Source organism: Dreissena polymorpha, chromosome 3 (genome assembly GCF_020536995.1).
Source record: "Dreissena polymorpha isolate Duluth1 chromosome 3, UMN_Dpol_1.0, whole genome shotgun sequence".
Lineage (NCBI taxonomy): Eukaryota > Metazoa > Mollusca > Bivalvia > Myida > Dreissenidae > Dreissena > Dreissena polymorpha.
This window is the reverse complement of record NC_068357.1, coordinates 87,125,122-87,149,023: the sequence shown is the minus strand read 5'-3', so window position 1 is coordinate 87,149,023 and position 23,902 is coordinate 87,125,122. Positions and strand designations below refer to the sequence as shown.

Below are 23,902 nucleotides of genomic sequence, written 5' to 3'. Positions count from 1 at the left end.
GCGCATTGACCCGATCCCTCGCGAGTTGAAATGCAATGTATTAAAGTGAGGCCTCGCTTCCACTGATCTTTATACTTTTACATGTTAACATGTTGACAAGAATATGGAGGTAAGTACTAAATATGAGAACATAGCCTTTAAATATAAACGCGTTGCGCTGGTAATTCTCTGAAAATAAAAGGTGTACGCACAAACTGTATTGATGTCGAGAATTGAGTGTAAAACTGTTCTATCTATTAAGCCTTTTCATTAGAAATAAAATTGTTTCATTCAGTAAAACAGTGTTACAAAGACGCGGATATGTTTCCAATGTTCTGGTGGTATACTCAAATCATCCAATGGAATAAATGAAGTGTATTCATTCGTACCTAGCCGCGGGAAATTTTATTTGAATTTTTTTGGACACTTACAAAGGTCAGGTAAGGTGAAAAGCTAGCTTAATACAGCTTACGCCGAAAAACATTGTACTTCCCAGCATATGGGGAGAGCATAGCTCAAGCCCAGTCTGCGCACGGCTCAGACTGTTAATGGCTACGCTTTCCTCTATAAAAGCGCACACGGTATCTCCTGAGTATTCTCCTTAGTATGCATAGCATGATAAGATTTCGTGCGGCTGGACTGAGGCTTCGCTGGCAGCATATTTCATAAAACCTATTTTCGCATGACGCGGGTCTTAACAAATATCATTGCGTCCTGCGAGTGGAAAATAAAGCCACGATACTCTCCGATAGAAAATTGAAATGACACTGTGTTATTTTTAACAAACAAGCAAATGTCGGTAGCCTATTCTGGCTTGAAGTATAGATTTTTAGACAAACTGACCGAGTACGTCACACATTTGGGGGTAGATAATTTAACGATTTCCCTTCAATCACAGCCACTATACTAATTTGGTGGTTTAGCTCACAATACAAGACAACGGGCATTTTCTGATAGGTTTTCATTAAGTTCGTTCCATAAATTTCGTGTTATTTAAAGCGAGATTATACGATTCTGTCAAATATTTATGAATTTATATAAAATGTGTAAAAAAATAGTATACATATATTTCAATATAAATTAAAATAAAATTTAAGAAGAACATGTGTCGAAAAATGCGAAATAAGCCAGATATTTAATTCTGAAATCGAAAATGTCGGAATTCGCCAGCATGTATATCATGAATGCACGATGTGAATCTAAATTTAGTTTAACGGTTCATTTTAAGTTCCTGCAACAATATCTATTCATACGACACACGAACGGTAACCCCGATCCTTATAAAAAGACGAATGCTTCAGTTATTGTATGAAAATATGTACGAAATATCTTCGTCACAATCGGCTCGGGGTGCGAATATGTCTTTGATGCATTTTATGAAATTCGTCTTCAATGTATAATTTTTCTTGCCTTTTTTGTGTTATTGTAACATATTTGTATCTTTGCTGCATTTTATGAAATTCGTCTTCAATGTATAATTTTTCTTGCCAATTTTGTGTTATTGTAACATATTTGAATCAATATATTACAATTTAACACATATAAATATCGTATAATCTCGCTTTAATGTCTTAAACTCAATACTTGTTAAGGCGTTTATTGATAGTGCATTCCGTCTTCTGCTGACGATTCACTAACCAAGCACTGACCCTGACTAATCTTTTGAATTAGGGATTGAATATACCGGTAATGCGTAATTGTAAATGGGCAAAAATGTGTATCTATATTTGTATGACCATGCAGAGACTAGTCCGAATTTCCCTACACTGAACAGTGTAACATCCTATGCTACAGAGACGAGGTGACGTTGCCAATATTGCGGGGGATTATGCTGAAATCAGCCAATGGAATAATAGAGTGTATTTATTCGGGTCTGCTGGCGTTTTGTAAAGGTCATCCACACATAGGAATATTTCAACTGAACACGACCTCATAAAAAGGCATATAGCGTTCGTAGTGTTGACTCTGTACAAGAACAGTTTGGTACAATCACAAAAGCTTATCGCTAGTTTCAACCTATGAAAAAGACTTGCATGTCCTTTCCGACATAACGCAATACAATGTTTATATATTATATTGTATATATATATATATATATATATATATATATATATATATATATATATATATATATATATATATATATATATATATATATATATATATATTATATGTATACGTACAAATCACTTGACTAAACAATATACGACATATTGTTTAATTTTATTGCAACGTATTAAACAATCAAGAAATATTTACAACAATATGAGTAAACATAAGAATGTATGATTACGTAAACGATCAAACTTAACATGAAAATAAAGTATACATACCTATATGTGAAAACGTAATTTATTAAACATTAAAATATTGAAAACTAATAAATGAACATCCATTTGGCACATCACAACCAAACTATGAATAAACGTTTATAAATATAGAATAGATTAAAGTCGGAGATTACATTTAGTCCATTTCCTCCACAGTCGGCCCCTTACGCCCGGAACTTCCGGTAGCGTCTGTCTGACCTTGACCGCCATGCAGTTTGACCATGATGGGTGCGCACTGCTTCTGCACCTCCTCGAGTTTGTGTTCGAACTCGTCACAGTCCGCCAGCGAGTTATTGTCCAGCCACCTCGAACACTCCTCACAGATCCGGGTCACTTTGTCTTTGTCCGCAGACGACACTTTGCTCTCATCGGCTTCAGCGACCGCTTGCTTGACACCAAAAACGTAGTTTTCCAGTTTGCTTCTGCAGTTGACTCGCTCTCGCTGTTTATCGTCCTCCTCGCGATATTTCTCCGCATCGTTCACCATTCGTTCGATGTCGTCCTTGGAAAGACGACCCTTGTCGTTCGTGATCGTGATGTTGTTTCTACGCTTAGTGCTCTTGTCCTCCGCCGTCACATTCATGATGCCGTTAGCGTCGATATCAAACGTGACCTCAATCTGAGGCACGCCTCTGGGTGCCGGCGGGATTCCCGTGAGGTCAAAAGTGCCGAGTCGATTGTTGTCCTTGGTCATGGCCCGCTCGCCTTCGTAAACCTGGATGGTGACCGCCGGCTGGTTGTCAGCGTATGTGGTGAATGTCTGTGTAGCCTTCGTCGGCACCTTGGTGTTTCTTTCAATCAGTTTGGTCATCACGCCTCCCGCGGTCTCGATGCCCAGCGAAAGCGGCGCTACATCCACTAGCAGGACATCCTTGATCGCCTCCGAGCGGTCGCCGGACAAGATGGCGGCCTGGACAGCGGCGCCGTACGCCACCGCCTCATCCGGGTTGATTGACTTGTTGAGCTCCTTGCCGTTCATGAACTCCTGTAGAAGCTTCTGGACTTTAGGGATGCGAGTCGAGCCACCGACCAACACTACCTCGTGTATCCGAGACTTGTCCAGCTTTGCATCTCGCAGCGCCTTCTCCACCGGCTCTAAGGTAGCCCGGAAGAGGTCCGCGCACAGCTCCTCAAACCGGGCGCGTGTTATCTTCGTGTAAAAGTCAAGACCTTCGTACAATGCGTCGATCTCTATGCTTGCTTCCGTTCCACTCGACAGTGTCCTCTTGGCGCGCTCACAGGCAGTTCTCAGGCGGCGAATGCTTCTTGCGTTTTTGCTTATGTCTTTGCCATATTTTCTATTAAACTCTTGCACGAAATGGCTCACCATTCGATTATCAAAGTCTTCACCTCCGAGATGCGTGTCGCCCGCCGTGGATCGAACTTCAAACAGCGAACCCTCGTCGATTGTCAGTATGGACACGTCAAATGTACCACCACCGAGGTCAAATATCAGCACGTTCTTTTCTCCCTTGAGATTCTTATCAAGTCCATACGCCAGGGCGGCGGCTGTCGGCTCGTTGATGATTCTGAGCACATTTAATCCTGCAATGGCTCCGGCGTCTTTAGTTGCGCGCCGCTGGGCGTCATTGAAATACGCCGGCACAGTGATGACGGCGTCACGGACGCTGCTCCCCAGGTAAGCCTCTGCCGTCTCCTTCATTTTGGTCAGCACCATGGAGCTGATCTCTTCCGGTGCGAACCGCTTCGTCTCACCCTTGTATGCCGCCTCAATCTTCGGTTTCCCGCTCTCACTTACAACCCTGAACGGCCAATGCTTCATGTCGCTCTGGACGTTGGCATCGCTGTACTCTCGACCGATAAGACGCTTGGCATCGAAAATAGTGTTTTCAGGGTTCATGGCGGCCTGGTTTTTCGCAGCATCACCTATCAGTCTTTCTGAGTCCGTGAACGCCACATAGCTGGGCGTGGTGCGGTTTCCTTGGTCATTAGCGATTATCTCCACTTTCCCGTGCTGAAACACCCCGACGCACGAATACGTAGTGCCTAGATCAATGCCGATTGCTGGAGCTTTCCCACTCATTGTTTTCTGTCGGATATGTTCTGTAGATATGGTAATTCACTAAAGTATATATTGTTATAATTGTCGGTTTACTTCTTTCCCTGTTGCTAAATTGACGTTTTCTGTCGAATATTTTCTTATGAGATGTCAATTCCCTTTTTGAATGAATATGTTTTCCGTTCGCTTTACTTCTTTAAATAGTTAGTTTCCCAGTTTTCGATTGAATTGACCGGTAAGTTCCATGAACTGGATTATATACGATCGTGAGGCACTTTCGCGAGTTTTCTATCTAAAAATAGAAACGTCTCATCTGTAACAGAATGATCGGGAAAACTCGTGATTACTCGCGTTCTACGGGAGATAACTCGAGAATGTTCTAGAACCCCAAGTTGTCATAAGTTGTCTACAATAATTGTACATTAACTGACTGACAGTTTGGTAACGATATTCAAAATGCGTGTCATAGATTTAAAAAAGAATGCTTACATTATATTTAACGAGCGAAATAACATGTGTTAATATATGTACATGTTTAAACATTGATTCATAAATCTAATCGTCATTCGAAATCGGTAAAATAATAAAAAAAGAGTAATGCTTTTCTTCGATAATTCGGAAAATATACGTTGAGTAGTAACATACCTTTTGTGTTTCGATCTTAAGTTTTAGTCATATTTATGATGACATTTGTTTTCTTTTAATTAAAAAAAATATGTCGACAAGTCAATTTAAATGCGGTCAAGGCAAAAGAAAGAAGGAAATCTTTTGATTTATTACATGCAAATATGAAGATGCTCTTTAGTGAGAAAATCAGTGGTGCTAAATGGCATTTTAACCATATAGATAAGGAACTCTTTAAACATTGGAACAACTTTCGTTCAGACTGAGTTAGTACAGATATTTAGTAGATAAATTAGTTCGTGGAATCGATTTAATATAATACAATGTCATATAATGACATATTGACTTAATATAAGGTCACATAGGCCTGTTTAGTGACCTTTTAATCAATATAAGAATGCTTTCACTTCATGTGTTGATAAATGCACGCAATACAATAACATATATTCTTTTAGACCTAATGATAAAATATGACATTTCTGCATGATTTCATGATCATGGAAAAATAATATTTCTATGATCACTCGTGAAATAACAACGATCTTACACTGACATGAACAAATATCCTCTATGGCCTTGTATAAGGTTACATCGGCATGCTATATAATGTCTTGTTGAACCTATATTAGGACGTTCTCAATAAAAATATTCATAAATGCACCTCGTTCAATGACAGACGGCTCAATAAATTGACAAAGTGATGAAACAAATTGCTATTTGGGCACAACACTTTTCATTTTGTACGCATAAGAAATCAAGACTGTAGTCTTGGCTAATAAATTGATCATTTAACTTAAAGTTTTTACATATGGCTAGGCTACCTTTTCCTTTCTTGATTTTATTAACGAAGTGTGATAACCGGATCTACTACGTACATTTTGTGTGCTACAGTGCAACTGTGTGTGCTCATGTCAATGATTTAAATTCACACCACGCATTCTATTACAGTTTCGTAATTTATGTGCCACATTTATTTACACTCATTCATGTGCTCTTTTTTCCTATTTAAATCGATAAATCCTTCAGATGTGTACAGCCGATGTTCACATCTCTTCGTTTACAAGAGATCATCCATAGTTATTTAAAATGTTCCTCGAGTAGTAAGTGCATTAACTACACAACCTACACTTGAGTGAGTATATATTACAACCGCCCCCCTAGTTACATATATATCAAGTGACAGTTTTCGTGCGAGTGTTACTCCTTAAATCTTTTGTTTACCTACTTGAAATATTGCTTTGATGGCAAATATTGGAGATAGTTATAGTTTAACGTAGTAGTTGTGTGTATTTCGAGTCGGTCAACGCAGGTATTTCGGATATTTTTGACACGGAAACAATTTAAGTTTACAAAGAACATTTGGACTTAATTATAAATTTTGTGAATTTAAGAAAATCAACGTCATTCGATATGGTAAGTATATAACAATATCGATTATATATTTGACTTGCCAGAAACATATACTATACTGAGCTATGTATGAAAATGTACATGCTTTTTTATCCCATACATGATAAAAACTTAGTCGGATTGAGCTTTATTGTCGCTTACGATGCGGTTCGCTTACCAGGGATATGAAATAGAACGAGTAATTCTTGTTAACGACACTGTTAAATTAGATTGAAACACTGAAAACGTGTTTTTTTCTTTGTTGGTTTTCTCCAAACTTAATTATATGACTGTATTTACTTCAGGCTCACCCTTTATCAGAACATCAAATCGTAGGTGAGTGTGTTATTACAATACGATTCACACTTGTAAGCATAATGTATCTGTATTATTTATGTAGTGATTCATAGGCTTTGTCATAATTCTTGACCTCACGCACTATACTGGATTACTGTTTGAATCACAGGTGGTTAGCGTGTGGCTATGCTATTAATTAGTGAAAACATCATTTTGAATGATAAATAATCATATTATAACGAAAAATTAACTTTTCTGAAAAAAAATATTTCACTATCAAATATATATATATATATATATATTTGATAGTGAAATATTTTTTTTCAGAAAAGTTAATTTTTCGTTATAATATGATTATTTATCATTCAAAATGATGTTTTCACTAATTAATATCATAGCCACACGCTAACCACCTGTGGTTTGAATACAAAAGGGCGCCTGTTTTCGGTTTGATTACTGTTTGAATACAAAAAGGGCGCCTGTTTTCGGTTTGCTAACGCCAATATATGAGTGAGGCCATTTCTACTCATTGTAAACGATTATTTAAAAAATACAAGTACAAATCGGCTTTTCAAATCAACTTGATTATAAAATATGCTATCAGGGTGCAGGATCACGTGACTTTCAGTTTGTGGGGTTCACAATGAAACGTTAATGGATGTAAGCACACCGGTAAGTGCAGTTTTTTTTCTAATAATTTTTTATTAAAGGATTTCAACTAGTGCTTAAAAGACAGTTTTTTGTGCTGCTTATGCCAATAAGTACAGGTACATAAGAATTACTTTATTTGATAAGCCTGTCTTCTTGGCCAATTGTTTTATGTGTACCGCATTTATGTACACGGTTATGCTGCACGCAACCTGAAATTTTGGCACCGATTTCAGACGTATTCAAGGATTTATTCTTAAATCTTAAGATATCGGCACACACTGCAAGAAAACCCGTCTTTTATTCACTCAAGATTTTTGCAAATGTATTCCAATAACTTGAGATATTGGCAAAGTGAAGTTCTTAACGGTGTGTTTACATTCTGTCCAGCCAGTGAACCCCGTTGATTCTGCACCCTGGTTATACAAATGCAACGCGTCATGTGTCATGTCATATGGAGCCAGCGTAGCTTTAGACCAGCCTGCGCATCCTCATATTGTGAGACAGACAAGGTTGCTAGCTCATGGTCTACAGCGACGCTTGCAGTATATTTCATTAGATATATATTCGTATAGCGCGGCTCAAATAATGTTTTTGTACAAAATCTGTCAATGTCTTTAAGTTGTCAACAACGATGACTGGATGCACGTTCTATAATCAGTATTATCAAATGCGCATCAAACGTAAACTGCAGTTTTCAAACACATACTGGACGTTATTTTATTTTCTTATTTCTAAAATTGTCAGCTATGATATTGTCTTGCATGTTGTGTTCATACTAAATAGTGTTTGGTAAAAATACAAAAAATACGCATTGATTATAGGGCTACTGATATACAAAAGAAAAGTAACAACGCCTGTTAGTGGTCGCTACAAGTTTTTATGCCCCCGAAGGAGGGCATATAGTGATCGGGCCGTCCGTCTGTCTGTCCTTACGTCACACTTTGCGTTCAGGTTTCGCGTTTAGGTTTCGAAAAATGCTCATAACTTCTATGTCACTTCAGATAGCAACTTGATATTTGGCATTCATGTGTATCTCATGGAGCTGCACATTTTGAGTGGTGAAAGGTCAAGGTCATCCTTCAAGGTCAAATGTCAAATATATGGCTTCACAGCGGCGCAGAATCTGACAAACACATCTCTTGTTCTATGTGTATTTATACGGTCGGGTTTGCCTTGAACACGCACACAACACACCGATCTCCAGCTGTCTTTTACGCATGCACAGAGCTAAAGGACGCGTTCGCGTTGTTTGACAAGAACAATGACGGCTTCATCAACTTTACCGAACTCAAGGACATGCTGATCTCCATGGGAACGGACACGCCCAACTGGAAGGTCAGGCACGTGCTGAATGACGTCGATCAGGACGGTGAGTCTCGTTGGTCCCGCGTCAGTAGGCGGACACACCAACCATTTCGCCACGGCGACCTTAGGTGTTGATTCATTTCTGTACTCGTAGTTTGTATAACTATGGGTTTATTAAAGTGTTGTATTTTTAAGTATTGAAACTTGAATGTTATGATTGTCGATGACGCATTACATATACATTAAAACAAGCAATAACAGGCCTGTAAAAAAGTGTCCGACACATCGATTAAAATCGGAGGAACAACGGAAACGTCATGTTTATGCATTTTTGCCGCGTTGTTGGAAAACTTGGCTAAATGCATGTGTGTAAATTGTCATCCCAGATTAGCCTGTGCTGTCCACATTTTTCTTTTTAAAAAAGGGACATTCTTTTCACGAACAATTCAATAAAAATGGAAAGTTTCGTCCCTGAGTAGCCTATGCGTACTTCACGGGCTTATCTGGGACGACTTTTTACGCACATGCATTGAGCCCAGTTTTACCAGCACGCGGCTTATATGTTAAAATTCTATATCCGCCCGCAGGTGACGGCAAAATCAACTTCGCTGAGTTCCTCAACCTGATGGCGCGCAAGGGCCTGTCGCCCCCGGAAGAGGGCCAGAGCGAGCTGGAGCAGATGTTCGCCATCTTTGACCGGGACGGCGACGGTTTCATCACTCACACCGAGATGAAGAGGGCACTAGGCAAGTGCTGGCAATGTAGTCACTTATTTTTACTAAATTGCCGTTTGGACAGATATAGCTATCCCATTTGTTGGGTGCATTTGCGTTTGTGCATGCGTAAGTCCGTGAAATACGCGTCTCACGTGCTCAAAGTCAGAGTTTATTTTCCTGACCGTAAATTCATCACAGATTATGCACCTTTTGAACGACTTGCCACAGTATTCACTATCGAGAGACACGGCGTGTCGCTTGTAAGATCTATGACCCTCACTCAAAAGTCAATGTCACATTTCGATCGAATGTCATATCATATTTGGACATGATACAGCTGGTTCGGACTGAACATTTCAATGTCATGTTTAAAATTACTAAACGAAATAACATTTTACCGCATGTATAGATTGCATGTCGCATGCAAGAGTTGGGTCCTTAGCTCCAATGCCAAGGTCACAATAGGCATCAATCAAACAGATTTTCCGGTCAGTAACTTCGTCATTAATCAGCCAGTTGCTAATTATCTTGTATATATATATGTTCACAAGATGGAGCCAGTGTGTCGAAGGTATGACCTGTATCGCCAGATAGATCACTCATCAAGGCCATACTTTATCTGAAATGTAAAATACAAATTGTGCAGCCTGTACATTCATCGTTCTGTATACGGTTTTAAAGTAAAATATCACATATTTTCATTATTTTCTTTAAAAATAATGTATAACAGTTTCATCCTAACGGACACAACATGTTGCCGATTATAATCTAATACTAATATTTTTATCGCGTCGGTTAGATAATCTTCTAACAGTTTTCGTTGTTAGTTTATCCAATCTAAGCCATGTATGACAAGCCAAGCGCTCGTGCTACATTGTTTGAACATGGTCGTTGCCTTACGTTCTTGTTGTATCATAATAAACCAATCGTCGTAAATATTGTTTCTATATAAGCGGATGAATACCGTGTAAGATTAACATTAACAGCGTTTTCATATATAAAAAAATGTTCACACTGTTCGTATCTTGAGAATGCATATGTGAATATGGGCAAAAAAAATTTACCAGTACGCGGACATGAATCGATACGGATTTCTGCGTGTAAAAGAATTTGAAGAAAATAAGTTGATTATGCAGCTATTCGTTATGTACCATGTACTTGGTTTACTCAATCCTTGTCTGTTTCAGAGGAGACTGGAGGACACGTGGCGGACTCCGAGGTGGAGAGTATGATTCAGGAGGCAGACACGGACAAGGACGGCAAGGTTTCCTTTCAAGGTAACGAGGCTGTGATGGTCACTTTACGTTACGTTGTTTTGATGCGTTATTATGCCACCCAAAGCGGAGGGGAAAGCACAAGTTCGCGCTTTGTCCGCTCTTCTAGTATTTCCAAAACAATAATTTGACACATCATGTATGACTGTCAATCATTTTGTCGGTTTTAAACGAATTTCCTCAATCATTAAATCCATCTTAGGACTGTCCGGACTTTTGTCCGTCAGTCCAATACTCCTTGCATGCGCCACATCTTACGAACCAATTACTTTACCGGATTTCAGTTACTCTTGCATAAAAAATGGTAATAACACAGCTTAGGTGCAACGTTGTCAAGAATTATGGAAGATATACATGTTTCATAATTTGAAGAAATGTTTACAACTTTGCAACTAACGTGATGTGTAGCCTCAAAGCGGTGACGTATGCTAAAAATAGCCGATAGAAAATTCAATGTCAATTCTATTTTAAACAACTTTTTACCAGCAGAAAGTAACTTATTAGATCACTACAAACGTTTTAACCATTTAGAAGAGACCTACGTTGTGAGTGATACCGGAAAACGTTGAAAATCAATGATATATTTTTGGTGACCTGAATCACTTTCACTTTCATTTTCCCGAGAAAACAGCGATGTAAATAAACTGATTGTTTGTAAACACAATTGACTTGGAGGACACTGTATTTTGAGCTCAAAACAAGTTGTATTGCTATTTTTTTATGGTAATGTCCAATAGCATATATATATTGTTTTTTGATAACCTTTTAGAAATAAAATATGAAAAAAATATTTAAAAATCGGTAAATAATTACGGATCGTCACCTTTATAGGGCCTTTAAAATATGATACAACTGTATGCAACAACCTTATCAGGGCTCAACATTAACAGTTGTCCTATTGCCCCTGGCAAGTAAATGTTGGGTCCGGGCAAGTTATTTTATAAGCTAGTTGTCCGCCTAGGCAAGTGCAAAAAAGAACAAAGAGCATTAAATTTTGTCTAAAATTAGACTTTAATTGCTGTTATCATTTTGTTAAATGTGCAGAAGTAAAACAGGTTTTGTGGTGTATCATGTTTTTATTAAAAAATATGAGGTTTACAGTTAATGTGATATTTCATGTTTGGGCAAATGGCTTTACGTTCAGGGCAAGTAGATTTTTTAAGTACTTGCCCGGCAGGGCAAGTTGGGTTTTAGGTTAATGTTGAGCCGTGCTTATAGGGAGGGCCTGTGCATTTTGTCGTTTTGGTGTGATGTTTTTAATTAATGTTTTTTATTTATTTTGTTTTATTAAATTATTTGCTTAATGTTTCCACTCAAATTAAAGTTGCACCTAGGCACTCCATAAGCGATTGTTATTACTTAATGACACTACTTTGCTTCATTGTCTTCGCATTCATTTCATTTACTTAATTCAGGGATCTCGCCATACAATTTCAACTTACTTGTTGATGTTTTACTTGTCAACTTACTATCTTGTTGGTTTCTTTTTACAGAATTTGCTGAGACAATGAAGAATAAGCATCCTGATGTGTACTCATAGCGACTGTGATACCGACATGTACTACTACGATTTTACTTGTATATTTTGAAGAGCATGAGCTACAACAATAGTTTTTATTGTTTTGATCAACTGGATCTCTAAAAGGCACTTATTGTCTATACATTGTTGCCGCCATACATGTTATTAAAAAAAATTGCAATACATTTTACATTTTATTAGATGCAATTCCGTGTTCTCGTTACTATTGTGATTTTGACTGGCTTAGTTGACTCATGCTGTGTCGTTATATATATATATAATACCTACCTAACACTCATCAACAATATTCATTAGTTACATAAGTAAGCTGTTTTGATGTATAAACAGTTATATTTGAAATTGCTTAAGAAATAAATAAGCAATCGGAGCAAATGAAACTACATGTATTTTATGCCTTTTGGCATTTTTAGCTCGACTATTATATATGAAATATATATAGTGGAGCTATCCTACTCACCCCGGCGTCGGCATTAGCGTTCCCATTCCCGTTAGCGTTAGCGTGTGCGTACCACCCCAAATATTTTCAATGTCCCTTGACATATTGCTTTCATATTTTGCATACTTCTTTACCAACTTGACACCAACCTATAAACAAGAGCAGACAACTGTATCAAGCATTTTGTAAGAATTATGGCCCTTTTTTCACTTAGAATATGCATATTATTGATAAATCTATGTTAAAGTTTGCGTACCACCTCAAATATTTTCAATGTCCCTTGACATTTTGCTTTCATATTTTGCAAACTTCTTTACCAACATGACCATAGCCTATAAACAAGAGCAGACAACTGTATCAAGCATTTTGTAAGAATTATGGCCCTTTTTTCACTTAGAATTTAGAATATGCATAATATTGATAAATCTATGTTAAAGTTTGCGTACCACCTCAAATATTTTCAATGTCCCTTGATATATTGCTTTCATATTTTGCAAACTTCTTTACCAACATGACCCCCAATCTATGAACAAGAGCAGACAACTGTATCAAGCATTTTGTAAGAATTATGGCCCTTTTTCCATTTACAATATGCATATTACTTTAGTTACATTGCAATAACTTCTTTATTTACGATCAGATTTTATTAATACTTTGACAAAACAACACTTACCTGAATACCACAATGGATTCCACCCAAACAATACCCCACAACCCAACCCAGAATCCCTGCCCCCCCCCCCCTTCCCCTCCCCCCGCCCCCCGCAACATTTTTTTTTCCTTTTTTATTTTTGAAAGATCATCTAATTAATGACCACAACCCACATTATACCCCCCCCCCCCATCTCAACCCACCCTACCCCCCCCCCCCAAAAAAAAAAAATCCCTTTTTTATTTATTTACTTTATTTTTGAAGGACCGTCCAAACTTCCCACCTAAGCTATTGCTATCAAACTTTAAATAAAATCTATTTAGTTTGTTTTATGTCTTTACAAATGTTCAATAGATTGTGGAAAATATACCTGAACTATTACCTTGACCTTATTGAATAATTTGAACTAGTACCCCATGATGGCTTACGTTATACTGTCAAGCACTCGAATAGTCGACCGCGCTGTCCTCTGACAGCTCTTGTTTAAATGGTTTTTAGTTGTTACTAAAAATTTCAAGTCAGTTCGCGTTATCTTCGGAAAGCCTACTACCCGCCACTCCTGCCGTATCCGCGCGAGAAAGAGTTGTTTAATTTATGCAAGAGGTTTGAGTTCTCCAACTAAATTTATTCACAAATGGAAACATTACGTGAATATCGTGTTAAATGAAATATTTTTGAACGGAGCTTATATAGAAAAGAATCAATAAACAATGTTTGTATTATAGGTGTCGCGGAAGAAATTATTTATGGATGATTAAAATGGTCCACTATCTGCTGCGTCTTAATGACGTGGTACAGGTCATTCATAATCTGAGGCTATTAATTATGGCAAGCGCAATGCACATTAATTCCTTAAACCACGGTTTAACAGTGAACTATATAGTTAAGAGACTTTGAACCCGGGTTCAATGTGCCGTTTGCACATTAATTCCTTAAACCCGGGTTCAAGACTTTGAACCGCGGTTCAAAGCCTCTTAACTATATAGTTAAGAAACGACCAATTAAATCGTGAAATGTGTCTTCTAATTGTGGGTTAAGCTCCGCTGATTGGTTGTCTCTGAATTTTGTAGATAAGAGATTTGTATCTATCTTTAGACACACTTTGAACCGCGGTTCACACTCTTGAACTCGGGTTCAAAGTCTCTTAACCCTATAGTTAACTGTTAAATAATTAATGTGCATTCCGCGCGTCTTAACTCCAGTTTAAGACTTTGAACCGCAGTTTAAGACTTTGATCCGCAGTTCAAAGTCTCTTAACCCTATAGTTAAGAGAGGAATTAAGAAACATTGAACCTGAGTTCAAAGTGCCGTTTGCACATTAATTCCTCTTGTGGAATTGTGGTTTAAGCTCCGCTGATTGGTTGTTTCAGATAACAGATTTGTATCTATTTTTAGACACACTTTGAACCGCGGTTCAAAGTCTTGAACCCGAGATTAAGGAAATAATGTGCAAACGGCACTTTGAACCAGGGTTCAAAGTCTCTTAACTATATAGTTAACTGTTAAACCGTGGTTTAAGGAATGAATGTTCATTTCGCTTGCCATAATTAATAGATTCGGGAAAATCGCTGCGTTTTAATGACGTAGTATAGGTCATTCATTATCTGAGGCTATTAATAGTATAAGGTTACGCCTGTTTATATTCTCTATAAAACGTTGAACATGAGTTCAACAATAATTCAGGGATATGATAGACAACAACAAAAATGCTTCATAATCGCTAAAACCGAATATAAAAACAATTAAATATAACAAGAATTATCTGTTTTGTAACCTCGTTCATGCTTCTACAGCGGGGTTAAATATGATATTTCTGGGAAACGTTCTTTTGTTCTCAACAGATAGCGGCGATCTTTTGTACCTACGGGTGCTAATAACGCAATAGTAGAGGGTTAAGCTTGGTTATATTCACAGGTCATAATTTATAAAACGTTGGGCATGAGTTCACCAATTACTACAGGTATACTATAGAAAACCTCAAAAATGCTTTATAATCGCTAAAACCGAATATTCAAAAACAACTGAATATAACAAGAAATGTCTTTTAAAAATGTAGTCGGCGTAAATGCTGACTTTGAAATAAAGTTTGAAATTTTCGTTTCTTAATAAATAAATTGAAGACATAAGTTTTAACTATTGTGTATGTATGTTTTCACGTGTAAGTCGCATATTCACCGCATGAAATGTGTGTTATTATAGTCAAACCACACATTAGTGTTAGTAGATACAAATTATACTTCGGGAGTTCACATCATATGCGTCCTCATATGGCTTATTATGAGTTTATTTCTACACCATCGAAATATGTATATCGTATGTTAATATTTAACACGCAGTTTTCTTTCGAAGCATTCAAATCACACATTCATAGCCACGTCATGCGAAAATGATTCTTATGGCGTTTCGGCCAGCGTAGCTCAAGCCCAGCCTGTGCATTTGCGTAGTCTGGTCAGAGGCGATGCTGTCCGCTATTAAATCACTTAGTGTTTTATGGTCTCATGTATCTCCTGACCAGACTGAGAGATGCGCAGACTGTGTGGGATAAAGCTATGATGGGCGAATATGGCATAAGACCCATATTTGCATGACGCGGGTCTTTTTAAATCTCATTGCGAATTGTAAATGGGACATTTTAGCACAATTCATTTCGATATGAAATTGAATTCACAAAAGCAAATATAGCAAACTGGCAAATAATGGTAGCATATTCAGGCGTTCAGGAATGATTTCCAGACGTGCTGACCGAGTACGAAAACATTTGTGGTTAGATAATTAAACGATTTTCCCTCGACATGACATTATACTATTTCGGTAGTGTTTTTTAAAATTCTGATTTTTGTACAGGTGACCTGCACAGACTTTGCCCGATACCTAGATGATAACTGAACACTGTTCAGTGCTTTTCCTGCCACTAGATGCCAACACGATCTTATTCGAAATCGGACGATGTTTTTACCGCATAAAACCTTCACTCGATTTTCCCTTTCCCAAATTAAAAATGCCTATGTGCAAACAGCATGAAACCAGAACAGCCTGCGAGTAACTCGCAGTCTGGTCAGGTTTTATGCTTTTTGCTGCTCATCTGTATCTAAGGGTTGGAGATGAAGCCTTTACATTTGAATTTAGTAAAAAGCTCTTAAATTTAATTTAACTTTCTATGGGACTACACATACGTCAAAATACGTTCCTAAGTGGTAAAGGGTTAAATATGTACCACCACTTTATCTGTTGAGTTGTTCTAATGGCGTATTGCACCTTTCTGAGATGTGATCAGGTGATATGGTAAGGTTTGAAACTTGATTGTTTAGACCATTGGTTGTCGGGATATTGAATCGGATAGATATGTAGTTCACCTGATAAGGTAAATATAAAATTGTGTTACGCATGCTGTATCGGTGTGTGCTTTGCAATTGAGACAGTGCTTGTGAGAAAGATACGTATTTTGACCGTGTTTTAGTTAATTGAAAATAATTCATAATGGAGATGTAAAACTTGTGGAAACAAAATAGGTTTAGGTAACTAATTTACCGCTCGAAGTATTAAAAACTATGATGATATTAATGAAACGGAGCATAACCTTAAAACAAATTTATATGTGTTTTATATTCCCCATGAAAAAGATAGGTATTACAATTCACACGTGCGCCTTAATGTGTATGTGTACTTTAACGGATCGTTTTGAACTTTTAACACTGTCAATTATCGTAAATGGAAGGTTTTCACGCTGCATCTAATTTGGAATAAATATAGCACATTGTCAGTTGGAACTTTTTAAACTTGGACAAAAAATATCGGGGACAAATTCTTTGTCTGTATCCAATATACGTCGCGGGTGGTATCTCTAACATATTTTTGTTCAACAGCTAATACACCATGGCCAACCGCTGAAGGTCACATATACCCGTCTGAATTGTGGATCGTCATCTCTGCCATTTCTGTTAATAAAAAGATAAGTGGTATCATTTTTAAAGGTCAAAGATGACGTAAGACAGTTTTGCTTAAATTGTGATGTGCGATTGTTGTTGACTTCCTTTGGTAAGCATAACTGCTGTTGGTATGCAGACAGACAACACTGTCCATTCGACTTGATTTATAGAGCTAGGTCGTTTAAACATTGTTGGCGCTCAAACTTGGGCAAGGCTCCTCAGTTTACAGCGAGGGACACACTTTTTGCCCGCAAGCGTAAACACACTGACATGGGTCGATGGTGCGAAAGCGAGTCCGAGTCAGCGTAAACAGTGTTAAAACGCCTTAGCTCTGAAAATCAAGTTTAATCGATAGCGGGTTCGTTCTGTTTTCCAACAGCAGTACTGTTTACCAAAGGCAGAAAGTAAGGTCTTGCATCATCTTATCTCTTTTTTCAGTGTTGCAGTATAACGTAAACTCTGACATTTTGTTGCATATGGACGTATTCTAATTTACCTATATATGCTAATATGTGTTTACGTTATTTATCCGCAACTTATTTGGAAAAATAATATAGCACATGGTCATTTGGAATACTACAATTTAATCAATATATTTGGACACAAAATATTGGCGATGTATTCTTTGTCTGTATCCAATATATGTAGTGGTGGTATCTCTAACATATGTTTGTTTAACAGCTGTCCGTGCATTGGTCTAAGGGCAGGAACTCTACATGGGCTCCGAGAAACCATGACCAACCGCTGAAGGTCACCTATACCAGACTAAAGTATGGACCGTCATCTCTGCCATTGTTTATCATTTTTAAATGTCAAAGATGACGTTAGACAGGTATGCTTAAAGAGATAATTGTGATGTGCGATTGTTGTTGACTTCCTTTGGTAAGCATTACTGCTGTTGGTAAGCAGACAGACAACACTGTCCATTCGACTTGATTAATAGAGCTAGGACGTTTTAACATCGTTGAAGCTCAAACTCGGGCAAGGCTCCTCAGTTTACAGCGAGGGACACACTTTTTTGCCCGCAAGCGTAAACACACTGACGTGGGTCGATGGTGCGAAAGCGAGTCCGAGTCAGCGTAAACATTGTTAAAACGCCTTAGCTCTGAAAATCAAGTCTAATCGATAGCGATTTCGTTCTGTTTTCCAACAGCAATACTGTTTACCAAAAGCAGTAAGCAAGGTCTTACATCATTTCATCTCTTTTTTCAGTGCTGTAGTATAACGTAACTCTGACCTTTTGTTACAAATGGACGTATTCTAATTTACCTATATTTGCTAATACGTGTTTATGTTATTTATCTGCAACTAATTTGGAAAAAATATAGCAAATGGTAATTTGGAACACTTTACAACTTAATCAATATATTTGGACAAAAAATATTGGCGAAGTATTCTTTGTCCGTATCCAATAAACGTCGTGGTGGTATCTCTAACATATTTTTGTTCAACAGCTGTCCGTGCATTGGGATAAGGGCAGGAACTCTACATGGGTTCCGATACACCCTGGTCAACCGCTGAATGTCACCTATACCAGACTGAAGTATGGACCGTCATCTCTTCCATTGCTGTGAATACAAAGATATGCGATATCATTTTTAAAGGTCAAAGATGACGTTAGACAGGTATGCTTAAAGAGATAATTGTGATGTGCGATTGTTGTTGACTTCCTTTGGTAAGCATTACTTAGATATACGTTGACTTTTTTCATCTCTGTAATCATAAATGGAGTTTGTGTGAATACTGTATAAAATTATGAGAGATTGTTAATCAATGGCATTTTCCTCTTTGATGTTTTTTTTAATCTCACCATTGTAGACAATTAAAGGTAAACTACATGGGTGTTTGCAGTTTTCGTGGCAGGTCGATTGGCCTACGTTAAAAAGTCGAACTTAATGTCCTGTGGCTGTAAATAATATTAAAAACGTTCAAAGGGCGAACAACTGAAGGGCCTTCAGCGCTTTGATATTATGCCGGTAAAGAACACACTATTGTAGTATTTTCACTGCATCCGATTTCTCTTTTTCATTTCCAACTCTGAAGTGGTTTAGGCGCGCCCTTGCCTCAGAACTTACTTTGGTGAACAAGGCCACATTTCTGTTTATAAAATGTCTACCAGTTTGACCAGTTTATTTTACATTTTAGATAAAATACACTCGATTAACAAACAAAACAACGCATACTACTTTAATCTGAATATACTATCTTAAAGGGGCCTTTTCACGTTTTGGTAAATTTACAAAATTAAAAAAAAAGTTTCAGAATCGCACATTTTTGTTTTAGTTAAGATATTTGTGAGGAAACAGTAATACTAAACATTAGCCATGCTATTAAATATCCATAATATTCATCTATTGACGATTTTACAACCTGAATATTATAAAGCGTTGCAACGCGAAAAGTTTGAATAATTTGGAGAGTTCGGTTGTTGTTGTTATTATAGTTTGTGATACTACGAGGATTGCTTATATATAGTATAAAAACATCACTCATTGTGTGAGCACGGATAGCCGAGTGGTCTAAGCTGTACACTTTTACTCCAGGGGTCAGTGGTTCGAGCCCAGTTGAGGGTTACTTTTTTCCTTTAATTTTATTGTTGTTGTTTTTTACTGGAGCGTTTTAGATCAAATGTTAACATTTATCAATATAAAGCATTTAATGACAAACTTCAACACGTGCCAAAATCTGTGAAAAGGCCCCTTTTTAACGATTACACGTTTCAGTTTAGATAGGCATACACATTCCTAAATATTTCATGAAACTGAAAAAGCAAATGTCTCCTCTTGTTATGCAAGCAAAATTGTATGTAAATATTTACAACATTTTGGACATTGTTACACATACAAATAACTAACCAGCTTCATGTGATCGTGGGTCGTATGCCTTATGCGACCATCATAGCTCCAGGCAAGCCTATGCAATTGCGCAGCCTGATCAGGAGCCACCCGGTCCGCTTATACAAGCACTAAACCTTGTGTGACTTTATAGCAGACATGTTAACTCCTGACCAGATTTAGCACATGCGCAGGCTCTGGTCTAGAGCTGCGCTGGCCGCATGCGGCATAAGGCCAATTTCGCTTGACACCAATACGTTAAACTTGATTCATGACCATAAAGTTTAATATTTCTCGGGATGTGTACGATTGACAATTTTAGCCGTGTATCAACGTGTCCGTGCCGAAGAGAGATATTTGACCTTCAAAGTGAAACAGGAACAATAAAACCATACAAACATCTGCCATATAAGAGGTGTTTGTTTTGTTCAAGATCCAGTTTATGGGATCCCTGTCTGTTAAAAGGTTTATTGCATGTATTTCTGTAGAATTGGTTGCAATTTTCCTGCTTTATAAAAAACTTGTTGGTTAAAAAACATGACTCAAATACAGTGCCATGCGTGTTCATTCAGTTGTGATAGCCTAAGAAAGAGAGCAACGCATTAGATGATCTAGCTGTCATCTTTGATTCTATCATGTCTTGTAAACTAAAAGAATACATTATCAGTACTAGTTTAAAATAACAGCTAGAGTCGACAGTCTATTGCACGAAATATGCGCGATATAATGCCGCTTGTTGTTTGAACTGTTGCATGTCGCATAGTGCTGCGTTTTTGTAAATGTCGCCTGTCGCCCTTTGTGGTTGGCACGCGATAATCAAATCGACGTTCGACACGACTGATGATATTTTATGATGGCAATCGAGAATTTAAGAAGGCCCCCAATTTTAATTGCAATTTTCTTGAAAAATATGAGATCAACAATGTGACTATCAAATGTTTGAACGTCGCGTTGCGCCTGTTATTGTCGCTTGTCGTTTTAAATTGGGGAGTATCGTGAAGCGCGTCGCTTTAATTGTCGTGTGTATACCTCAAAGGGCAACAGGGCACTCAATATGGCGCAACACGGCTTCCGTACGAAATACCACTTATAAGAAGACATAGAAACTATATTCTTCTACAGATGATATGGCCACTGAGAAACACTTGGATCTTCTATCAAATTATTGTAAATGCTGGTGATTAAAGGTAAATACTGACACCACTAAAATTAGTTTAAACATATTTTATTTCCAAATTGACAATTACAAATGAATTACAATTCACAAGTATAATATGGAAAAAGGGTTGGACCTAAAGTTCTACAACATTATCGGGGGTCTTTCCCTTGGGTATAAAGTTACATAGATAAAGGTGACTGTTTAAGATGTAAATTTTAGTCGTCGTTTTGGAAATTTTACGAAAACTACTAAAAAACTACTACATTGACTATAATGATAGTAATTATAATAATAATAATAATAATAATAATAACAGTAATAATAATGGTAATAATAATTATAATAGTAATACTAAGAAAATAATAATGATAATAATAATGATAATATAAGTATAGTAGTTATAATAATAATCAATAATAAATAACACTTTGATGTACAAATAATATAAGTATAATGATACAAAGTAATACACAATAATGCACAATAATGAGTCCTGTCCTGGTGCGTCTATGCAAAACGCTTCGTCTCTGATATAAATCTTTGCACTTCAGTAAAAATAATGACATTTTCTTCGTCGTTCAATGATTGTTTTCCATGGAGAAGAATATCAGAATTTAAAGGGTGAAATGAACGCAATGCATTAAATAGAAACAATCGCTGCCTGTGGTACTTAGTGCATTCAAAGAAATAATGTGAGGCATTTTCTATCTCGCTGCCACAGGAGCAAACAGGCGAAGCAGTCAAATGGTTTTGAAACAAGTCGGAGTTAAGGTCACTGCAATTATTTCTTAATCTTGCATGAAACATGGAGGATTTCCTATTCCCACTAAAAAAAATATTGGGGAATCTTTTCGCTAGCGAAAAATACGCGTTTCAAGTTTGATTTAAAATGTGAAATAGTATTACTGTTTCGAATATTTATGTCTAATGCCTCGGTCACACTGTTACGAATCAGAGCTATGAATTAGCTACGATTCAATTGGCTACGAATGACTACGAAATTGTCAAAATTCGTAGGCCGCTACGATTTTAGTACGGAGCACAACGATGTGAGTACGGATTTCGACGAATCTATCATCAAAATGTTGGAAAACGAACAAGGAAAGGTACGGACTGCTACTGATCGACGCGATTTAGTACGGAGCGCCACGAATCGGTACGATCAAACTACGAATCCGCTACGGTCTGGTACGATTACGTACGATGCTACGCGATTCAGTACGATCTTATTACGGATCCGCTACGGTCTAGTACGGGTAAGTACGAACTAGAACGGTCCGCTACGAAGCAGTGGAAATTGCAACAGACTGGTACGGACAGGTAGGAACCAACTACGATTGAACATTGCGCCCACAGCCTCTTGTTTTGTCATACACAGAATGCCTCCCAAAAAGAGAACATGCAAGCGGCAGCAACAGCGCGTAAAAGAAATAAGATACTTTATATTATTTTATCCTGCCACTGAACAGATCCAATAGCGTTGAAGAAGTGTTTCAAGTAGAGCCTCGATCTCTTGTTTTGCACGGATAGTGGCAAGATTTCCACCTCTTGGAACCTGCAAATTATCCATGTGAAACCCATCTCTCCATGCCCCTGTAATGACTTCGTGAGCATCGTCTTCTTGGTCCAATTGAATGTTCTAATCTCCAGGATATCTTACCCTCATTATATTGTGAAGGCAAACGCATGCGAGAACTATCGATTCAACCGTGTCTGGTCTTTGTGGCAGAATAGACATTAAGCATCGGAATCGCTAAGCGAGAATACCAAAAGCATTCTCCACAACTCTCATGGCTCTATACAGGCGATAGTAAAAATCGCTCGTCCTTCTCAAGGTCTCGTCGTGAGAATGGCTTGATGAGTCATGTCCTCATGGCAAATGCATCATCTGCGATGATATAGTATCCTATTGGTCTATCGTCACCTGGCAGAGGTGTTGCTTTTGGCATGCCAATCAACCCCCTTTCGATTGCCAACTTGAGGTCGCTTTGATTCCAGATTTGTGCGTCGGAACCCATATGAATTGGAAATCGGCGTCCACCAGGGCCATCAGCGCAACAGAATGGTAACCTTTATAGTTATAGTATAATGAGCCACCGTTCTTGGGACATCGTATGGCTACATGCCTTCCATCTAGAGCTCCAATGGCGTGTGGAAATTGCCATTAAGCCGCGAACTGATCGGCTATGGCCTTCCACTCCTCAGGCTCAGTAGGAGTCTGGATAACATCCCCAGCATATGCTGAAACTATGGCCTCACAAACGTCCCGTACAATACTACATATCGTATTGTGTGCAACACGAAACCCATACATCAATGTACGGTAACTGTCCCCTGTGGCCAAGAACCTTAAGGTACTTGCCAACTTCAAATCTGGATTGATGGACTGTCTGAACCAGGTGTGGTTCTTCGTGATCCTGGGACCAACGACATGTAAAAGCTCATGGAACATATCAGGCCTGATTCTGGTGAAGTTTCTAAAAGCAGCCGGATATTCAGCCATCAGTTCGGCCATCAAAGTCTCGTATTGGCCTAGAGCGGGTCGTCTTAAAAGCCAGTCTCTTATCCACCACATCCTTTTTCTTCTCTGACCTGATAAAGTATGTAATTATTGATGTACAAATATAGATTAGCTTAGGAAAGTATGATTTATTTTGTATTTTATTATGTCGGCTATAAATTTAACAATTATTAAATCACGTAAAAGTAAGAGCAAGATTCAAATGGCAAAACTTACCTGCAAATAAAAAAATGTATTACTAGTAAGTTT

At 37.8% G+C, this 23,902-nt stretch overlaps 2 protein-coding genes and 1 long non-coding RNA gene across 7 annotated transcripts; 2 read left to right on the top strand and 1 right to left on the bottom strand.

The window, feature by feature from the left end:
• Positions 1–2,318: 2,318 nt before the first annotated feature.
• LOC127875121 (heat shock protein 70 B2-like) lies at positions 2,319–4,615 on the bottom strand. Its single transcript, XM_052419951.1, has one exon. It carries the CDS (start codon positions 4,351–4,353, stop codon positions 2,446–2,448), a length of 1,908 nt encoding a protein of 635 aa, XP_052275911.1. The 5' UTR covers positions 4,354–4,615; the 3' UTR covers positions 2,319–2,445.
• A 1,465-nt stretch (positions 4,616–6,080) lies between these two features.
• On the top strand, positions 6,081–12,311 carry LOC127875133 (calmodulin-like). Of its 2 annotated transcripts, XM_052419968.1 has the most exons (6): positions 6,081–6,366; positions 6,648–6,678; positions 8,516–8,659; positions 9,183–9,341; positions 10,499–10,588; positions 12,079–12,311. In XM_052419968.1, the coding sequence occupies exons 1-6, from the start codon at positions 6,364–6,366 to the stop codon at positions 12,123–12,125; spliced, it is 474 nt and encodes a 157-aa protein (XP_052275928.1). In that variant the 5' UTR covers positions 6,081–6,363; the 3' UTR covers positions 12,126–12,311. The 2 variants fall into 2 exon arrangements, with proteins under 2 accessions (XP_052275928.1, XP_052275929.1); XM_052419969.1 differs by lacking the exons at positions 6,081–6,366; positions 6,648–6,678 and adding an exon at positions 7,024–7,149.
• A 4,222-nt stretch (positions 12,312–16,533) lies between these two features.
• LOC127875138 (uncharacterized) lies at positions 16,534–20,426 on the top strand. 4 transcript variants are annotated; one of them, XR_008047305.1, is made up of 4 exons: positions 16,534–16,574; positions 17,077–17,971; positions 18,594–18,764; positions 20,296–20,426. It is a non-coding gene; the product is annotated as an uncharacterized LOC127875138 (long non-coding RNA). The 4 variants fall into 4 exon arrangements; XR_008047303.1 differs by lacking the exon at positions 20,296–20,426 and having other exon boundaries at positions 17,077–17,909; positions 18,594–20,243; XR_008047302.1 differs by lacking the exon at positions 20,296–20,426 and having other exon boundaries at positions 18,594–20,243.
• The last annotated feature ends 3,476 nt before the right edge of the window (positions 20,427–23,902 follow it).